Raw genomic sequence first — 8118 nt, 5'->3', positions numbered from 1 at the left:
GTGTTCATGGAAATGTATATATCAGCTGTGTTTGCTATGAAAATATTTAGATTAATTAAAATCTTTTTTAATTCAATAAAAAATGGGGGGGGGGAAACAGTATAGAAAATAAACATAGATACCAGAGACAGTGTGGGAAGAGAGTGGGAGATGGCAGAGGGTAAGAGATAGGGAATCAAGGATGGGGGGAAAAAAGCAAAACATACAGGAAACAAGACATGGAAAATTATTTGTTGACAATAACCTGTATGTTGATGTGCTTGATTGAGACAATATACAGTGTACTCTGGATGGAAAATCTCATTTTGTATGCTGTAATGATGTACAGTGAGAGGACGTAAACAAATACATAAAAAAAAAAGAAACGATGTTGATAGTGGTTTGCTTGATTCATTGCTGTTTTTCATCCTGGATTTGCTTGTAAGCACATACATTCTGAGACCACCTTCTGAGAAATGTTTCATTAGGCAGGAATACATTATGAAAATTCCTCTCTGTCAGTTAAAAAACCATTTGATGTCATGGTCCATATTTTCAAATTTTTTCCTTTCTAGAGAGTGTGTGCATTCACTAAAGTGAGAGAGAGAGAGAGGAGAAAGCACTCACATGGGGCATGGTCACCCTATTACCCCTTCTCCTCCATCTCTCTCTCCTTTTGAGATTTTAGGCATGTGCACACATGTGCCTGGTGTGTTTCTCAAGCCATCAGGTCCAGGACTCAAACTGTGGGGTTAGCCATGTGACATTTTGCTGCCTTGACCACCATGATATAGGCTGGCCCCTGTGATTATTTTAGATCATTTGTATATGTGATTGATTTTATTCATTTTATTTTCAGAAAATTACATTTTGTCCTTGAGTGTCTAACTTATCTATAGTTTATAAATGGCAGTGTTTCTCAATGTTTTTGTACCTTAACTTTGAAATCTCCCTTTTAAATTAATTCTTATATTTAATTTTTTCATCTTTGAGCTCTTGATTGATTTGAGATTATGTTTCTATTAGATTATTATATTGCCCAATAACCTGACATGGAATCTACATCCATTTTTAAAATGTATGTAACTAGATTATTTGTTTTACACTCTGCATTCTTTTTGCATTCTTTCTTTTCTTGTTATAATGCAAGTGTATAGTTGTTGAAACAGTTCTCATTTTGCATATGTTTAGTAGGTATCTATATGTGGATCATCCATATGCTCTGATACTAAATTTAAAACGATCTATTCATTATTCTATACATTTACATATTTTTAAAGTAGTATTTTCTTTCTTAAAATAATTTCTCATTTACATTGAATTGTTTTACAACTTTGTAGAGTACAATATGGTTTTCCAAAGCATGCATGCCATGTGTGATAATCAAATTAAGGATGTTACTATATTTGTCATTTCAACATGAACATTGTATTATGATGTGTATCTTCAAGTTTTGCTCTACTAGCTTTGTAAATTTTTTTTTGAGATTTATGTATAAGATTAGCAATGTCTCTTTACTCTGTTGTGATATGCTATTTCATAATACATTTGCCTCATTTTAATGCATTCTTGTGTGTGTTAAACACTTTCCTAAGCCCTTCCCACCTACCCCCCAAGATTCACCCCTCTCCCATGCACCACCTCTCCCCTCCTCTGGTAGCTCCGGTTGTCCTCTCTACTAATACTATATTTTTATTTGTTCATGACTGTCTTCCTTATGAAAATGTAAGCTTCAAATTCACAAGTTTCTGTGATTCTGCTTCCTTTTATGCTAAGAAGATTAAGTAGCAATCAACCAGGCAAAGTAAGGGAGTATACGAATTTTAAAAAGAGAAAGGAGTTATTTATCATGGCAAGGCATACGACAGAGTATGATTTGCTTAGGAGACTGAGTAAAGTATAGATATGTAGAAAAAGAAGCAGAAAATGATCTTAAGGCCATGTGGAACCATGACATGTTTAAAGCATGAAGATTTGCTGAGTAAAGTGGAGATTCTTTTCATAGAAAGGCATGGAATAGGCTGGAAGAAGGCAGGATTGGAAGATCAGGTAGGAGGCTTCTGTGATAAGTCAGGTTGGAAATGATGACTGGGGGTAGGGGTGTGTGTTCATGGAAACGCAAAGATGGAGACAACTTGAGGAGGTACTTGGTAGGTAGAGTGGACTATACATGGTTTCTTATTGGATATGGAGGCTAAAAAGAGGCCAAATCAAAGACAACTCCCTGGTTTCTGGCTTGATTGGCTTAGTTGAAAGCAATGTCATTCATCAAAATTGAGACTGCCAAAAAAAAGGGGAGGTCAAAGTAGCCAACAGTTGTTGGTTAGTCTGCTAGTTCCATGATAAACATCACATTGTTTAATCTTCAAACAATCCTATTAGGCAGTAAAGTAAAAGCTATGCTGGTAGATAGTGACAGGAATCACTGCAGTAGAGAGAAAATAGGTGAAGTACTGATGCGTATGGACAGCCAGGCAGATATTTTTATTGGACACTTGGTGTCAAAGTTTAAAACAGTATCTGAGTTGGGGATTAAGATTTAAGAGTGAAAGCCCAAAGGCACTGCCTGAAACTCTGGGAAGGAAAATCATTCTGTAAAATCTGACATGTATCTTTGTTCTTCAATAGTCTTGCCTGAATTTTTCCCCTCTCCATTTTCAAGTCTTCTTAAATCTACAGTGAACCCCCCCTAAATAATTCTCTGCACGAAATCTGATGTACATTCATCTTAAGATTTCCTTTTGCCTATTTTCTTCTGTTCACAGAACTTTCATTGCCTTATTTTTATATACCTCTTTTAGACTCTGAGCAGTCTATATTTTTTAATGGTTCTTAATATATATTTCTCCTTTGTAAGGTTCTTTTTTGGAGAGGTTTTCACTATAGAGCACATGTGCTCACCAGACAGACAGAGAGAGACATAGAGACAGAAAGCAAGAAATCATCCCCCAGGGGGGATGGTCACGCCGCAATCCCTTCTCCTCTATTGTCCTCTTGGGATCTTGGGCATGCACACACTCACGCCTGGCATGAGTTCTAAGCCACCGGGTCCGGGACATGAACCGTGGTCAACTACGTGGGAGTCCAGTGACATAGCCATTATGCTAACTGCTGGTTCCCTGTAAGGTTTTTTTTTTTTTGTTTGGAGAGATTTTCGCTATAGGGCACGTGCGCTCGCCAGACAGACAGAGAGAGATATAGAGACAGAAAGCGAGAAATCACCCCCCAGGGGGGATGGTCACGCCGCAATCCCTTCTCTTCCATTCTCCTCTTGGGATCTTGGGCACGCACACACACACACTTGGCATGAGTTCTAAGCCACCGGGTCCGGGACGCAAACCACGGTCGACTACGTGGGAGTCCAGCGACATAGCCATTACGCTAACTGCTGGTTCCCCCTGTAAGGTTCTTGATAGGAAGGCCTGTGTCACATCCATATTTACTTAACAAAGACTAATATTGTGCTTTGGTCACGAGAAAAAAATGAGTAAGTTCATTAAATTAAATCGAGGCGGGGGAAGCAAAACGTTTAACAGACACAGAATTGGAAAATTATCTGGTGATGATATATATGATAATATCTTTGACTGGACTAATATACAGTATATTCATGCAGATGATTCATTTCATATGCTATAAAGTTGTACAGTGATTAAATGTAAAAAATAAGAAAATAAAAAAAATTAAATAGCCAAAGAGTAAAGAAAACTTTAATCATTTCCTCTGTTAATTAATGCTTATAATATTTCATCTGCACCTTTCCCATACCACAGACAGGAGTCCAAAGAAGATAAATGAAATAAACAAAAAGTTAAAAATTACCTTAGGTATACTGAATAAATAGCTAAAGGAGCAGTGTTACCTTCATATTTCTCTGACATCTTGTTAGTGGTACATCGGTTTTCCACTTCTGTATGCGTGAAAATAAATACACTGCTTGTTGTTTCAATCCGGATGCAGTTTCGGATTTCTTTCTCTGTTAAACCTAGTAAAAAGTACACAAATGAAAACCACCCAGAATGTACTATTGAGAATTCAGAGAAGAACATGAGACTCTGGTCACTTCCAGATACATTTACTAAATATCAGCTCCTTTCTTTCCAAACCCCATAAACTTGAGTGATAAACAGTTTCACTGACAGGTTTAATTCTGCACAGTTCCTGGGAGTACCTGTGAGTCTCCACCATCTCCTCTTACAACACTGATCCCAAGAAGTGTGCATGAGAAGCCACTGTGCCCCATCCCTTGGGAATCATGTCCTCTCCCTGTTTCCTGCCCTTTATTGCACTCAACAGAGTGGACTGCTAAACTGCCCGTTGTCCTAGGCATTGCCATGGTGTAGATCTGCACAAGATGGAAAACATGCTCTTTTCTGCTCCCACTGTAAGGCCTACTGTTTCTGCCTCAGCTGAGTCTATGAGACCTGTATCCAGTTCACCTGGTTCTCTGTTCATCACCTACAAGGCAGACATTGTGGGCCCCTTCTCCCTTCCTGAATGTTCATTTGCATACTTCTCTGTACATACTTCTCCCTGACTCAGCTGCTCACTGTCTTTATTTCTGAAACCTTTTTATTTTAATTTCAAAAATTCTAAATTTTCTGTCCTATTAACTTTTCAGCCTCCTCCCTGGCTGTCCTAGCTCCTCACCTTAATCCAAGCCTGCACTCTTCCAGGGGAGGTTGGCACTGCCTCTTTCCCACTCTCCTCGGGTGTCAGAGCTGCAGTTGTTCCCTTCCTATTTCCTGGTGCTGTTTCCATTGTATGACTCTCCAGCCTTAGAAATCTTATAAAAATCCCTATGCTCTGTGGCTCAGGCCATCCAATTATACCTTTAGTCCTATTCCTTCCTGCCCTCTGCCAAACTCCCAAGCATTACTTATGGAAAATTTTGGCATCTGAATTACTTCTACAATAATAGCTGTGATCATTTTCTTTTTTTTCTGTTTTTTTTTTTTTTTTTTTTGAGAAGTTTTTGCTTTAGGGTATGTACACTAACCAGGAAAAGAGACAGAGACAGGGAAACTGAGAAATCACTCCCAAGGGAATGGCCTTGCCACAATCTCTTCTCCATCCTCCTCCCAGTATCATGGGCATGCATGCACATGGTCCCAGTGTGAATTTCAAGACACTGGGTCCAGGACTTGAACTGCGGTCAGCCATGTGAGAGTCCAGTGACGCAATGGCTACACCATCTGCTGGCCCCAGCCTATGATGATTTTAAATGACCTCAATATCTATGTGTGAATGAAACATAATATAGGGACACAGATCTAGCATTTTGCAGGCTGAGTTTGTATTACCTATTTGGGGGTAATTTCAGGGGAATTAGAATCTCCTTTTACTTCACAGCTTTGCAAGTCACCTGACTCACTGGTAGTAACATCAAAATTAAAAATACAGATCTATTGATGTTTAATTTTTTTTCCGAGAGAGATTTTTGCTATAAAGCATGCATGCTTGCCAGACAGACAGAGAGAGACAGAGAGATAGAAAGCAAGAAATCACCCCCTCAGGGGGGATGGCCACGCCGCAATCCCTTCTCCTCCATTCTCCTCTCGGGATCTTGGGCACTCATGCACATGCACCCGTCGTGAGTTTTAAGCCACTGGGTCCAGGACACGAACCGCAGACGACTACGTGGGAATCCAGCGACATAGCCATAACACTAACTGCTGGTCCCACGCCTGATGTGTTTTAAGCTGCCAGGTCTGGAACTCGAACCAGGGTCGACTTACGTGAGAATCCAGTGAAGTAACTATTATATCATCTGCTTCTCCCAATTTTTAATTTTTTTAAAAAAAGTTTATTTATTTATTTCATGAGAGAGCGAGAGAGAGACAACCATGTCCTATAGGGTCTTTATACCATGATCAACTCCCAGCCTAAGATGGGCTTAATCAAGCCTTACATACACAACCCACATGCACAGAGAAGCCACAGTACACAAATCAGGGACAAGTTGCATTATGCTGCAGCCTCTGGCAACCAAAAGAAAAAAAAATAAGAGAAGAAAATAAATAATCCCATTTATAATAATATATTACAAGTAATAATATACCTAGGAATATATTTAAATAAGGAGTGAAAGATCTCTATGGTGAATAATATAAGAAAATAATCAATGAAACTGGGGACCAAAAAAAGTGGAAAGATACACCACTCCATGTTTATGGATTAGGAGAGTTAATATTGTTAAAATGGCTATATTATTCAAAGCAAACTAAAGATTCAATGCAATCCCTGTGAAAATACTGATGTCATTCTTCATACAAACAGAAAAAATAATTACAAAGTTTGCACAATCACAAAAGAACCCAAATAATCAAAACAATCACGAGCAAACATAACAGCTGTTGGCATTACACTACTTTATTTTAAAACACACTATGAAGATATGGTAACAAAAATAGCATGGTACTGTCATAAAAACAGATACATAGGGCCAGCCATGATCTGGTGATTAATGTTGCTGGATCCCACATGGTCTGCTTGTGATTTTAGTGCTAGACTCTGTGGAATTGGGAAACAAGTTAGATATGTGTGTGTGTGTACACAAAATCCAAAGAGGAGAAGAGATTGTGGCATGATTGTCCTCCCTCCTCCGGAGGGGTTGCTTTCTCTCTTTTCTCTTTTTTCTCTTTCTCCCTTTAGTAAGCATATACATCCTGCAGCAAATTAAAAAAGAGAAAGAAAAACAAAACAGACACATAGACCAATAGAATAGAATAGAAAACCCTGAAATAAATCCATGTACACATAGCCAACAGATTTTTCATAAAGATTCCAAGAACAGTCACTGGGTGAAAGAATAATCTCTTCAGGACAAGCAGTTGGCGTAATGGCTATGTCGCTGGACTCCCATGTAGTTGACCACGGTTTGATTCTCAGACCCTGTGGCTTAAACTCACGCTGGGCGTGTGTGCATGCATGCCCAAGATTCTGAGAGGAGAATGGAGGAGAAGAGATGCAGTGTGGCCACCCACCCCAGGAGGTGATTTCTCACTTCTGTTTCTCTGTATCTCTCTGTCTTTCTGGCAAGCACACACACCCTATAGCCAAAACCTCTCCAAAAAAAAAAAAAAAAAAAGAATAGTCTCTGCAACAAATGGTACTGAGAACATTGAATTTTCATATGTGGAAGAAAGAAAGTAGGCTCCTATCTCACCATATGTGAAAATCAACTCAAAATATACAAAAGCCTTACCATAAGACCCAAAACTATGAACTTACTAAAACAAAACAAAACAGAAATATTTCAGGACATTGGTCTGGACAAAGAAATGTTAGATAAGACCTCTAATGCAAAAATAGACCGTTTGGATTGTATCAAACTAAAAGCAGAGCAATGGAAAAAAATCAACAGAGTGAACAGGCAGTCCACAGAATGTGAGAAACTATTTTTTTTATTTCAATTTATTTATTTGCATTCATTCACTGTACATCATTACAATATACAAAATGAGATTTTCCATCCAGAGTACACTGTATATTGTCTCAATCAAGCACATCAACAAACATGTTATTGTCAGCAAATGATCTTCTATTTCTTTTTTTCTGTATGTTTTGCTTTTTTCCCCCCATCCTTGATTCCCTATCTCTTACCCTCTGCCATCTCCCACTCTTCTCTCTCACTGTCTCTGGTATCTATGTTTGCTTTCTATACTGTTTTCCCCCCACATTTTATTGAATCACCAAAGACCCTAATCAGTCCAAATACCCTCATAGCAAGCACAGGTGACACACACATTTCAAAGAACACAAGTCTAACTTGACGCATCCTATAAAGTAGCACCTAGCTGGGGCTACATATCCTACAGCAGTCATTGAATAGATAAATATTTTTTTCCCTGAAACTTTTTTTTTTGTAACTCAATTTACATTCCTTCCCTAAGCATCATCACAGCACACAAAATGCGATCTCCCATCCAGTACACACTGCATAGTGACTCAATCATGCACATTACAAAAATTTTTCCATTTCTAGTTCCTAGAATTATTTCCACCCCTCTTTCTGACCCTCTGTCCCTTCTCACTCTCCTCTCACACCACCTCCGGTGTCCACAAATGTCCTTCATTACCTTCCCACCTACACTGCATTGATCACACAATTTCCTACATAATCTAACTACTTTCAAT

At 38.7% G+C, this 8118-nt stretch overlaps 1 protein-coding gene across 1 annotated transcript in view; it reads right to left on the bottom strand.

The window, feature by feature from the left end:
* The window catches only part of C6 (complement C6), a 78095-nt gene that overhangs the window by 33147 nt on the left and 36830 nt on the right, over positions 1 to 8118 (bottom strand). Inside the window, exon 9 of the mRNA XM_006166969.3 lies at positions 3842 to 3964. Within this exon, the coding sequence (XP_006167031.1) occupies positions 3842 to 3964 (123 nt within the window). The remainder of the gene's footprint in view (positions 1 to 3841; positions 3965 to 8118) is intronic.

Source organism: Tupaia chinensis, unplaced genomic scaffold (genome assembly GCF_000334495.1).
Source record: "Tupaia chinensis unplaced genomic scaffold, TupChi_1.0 Scaffold144378_1, whole genome shotgun sequence".
In the NCBI taxonomy this organism is placed as follows: Eukaryota; Metazoa; Chordata; class Mammalia; order Scandentia; family Tupaiidae; genus Tupaia; species Tupaia belangeri.
The sequence above is the reverse complement of the archived record's forward strand: the minus strand, read 5'-3'. Positions and strand labels throughout refer to the sequence as shown.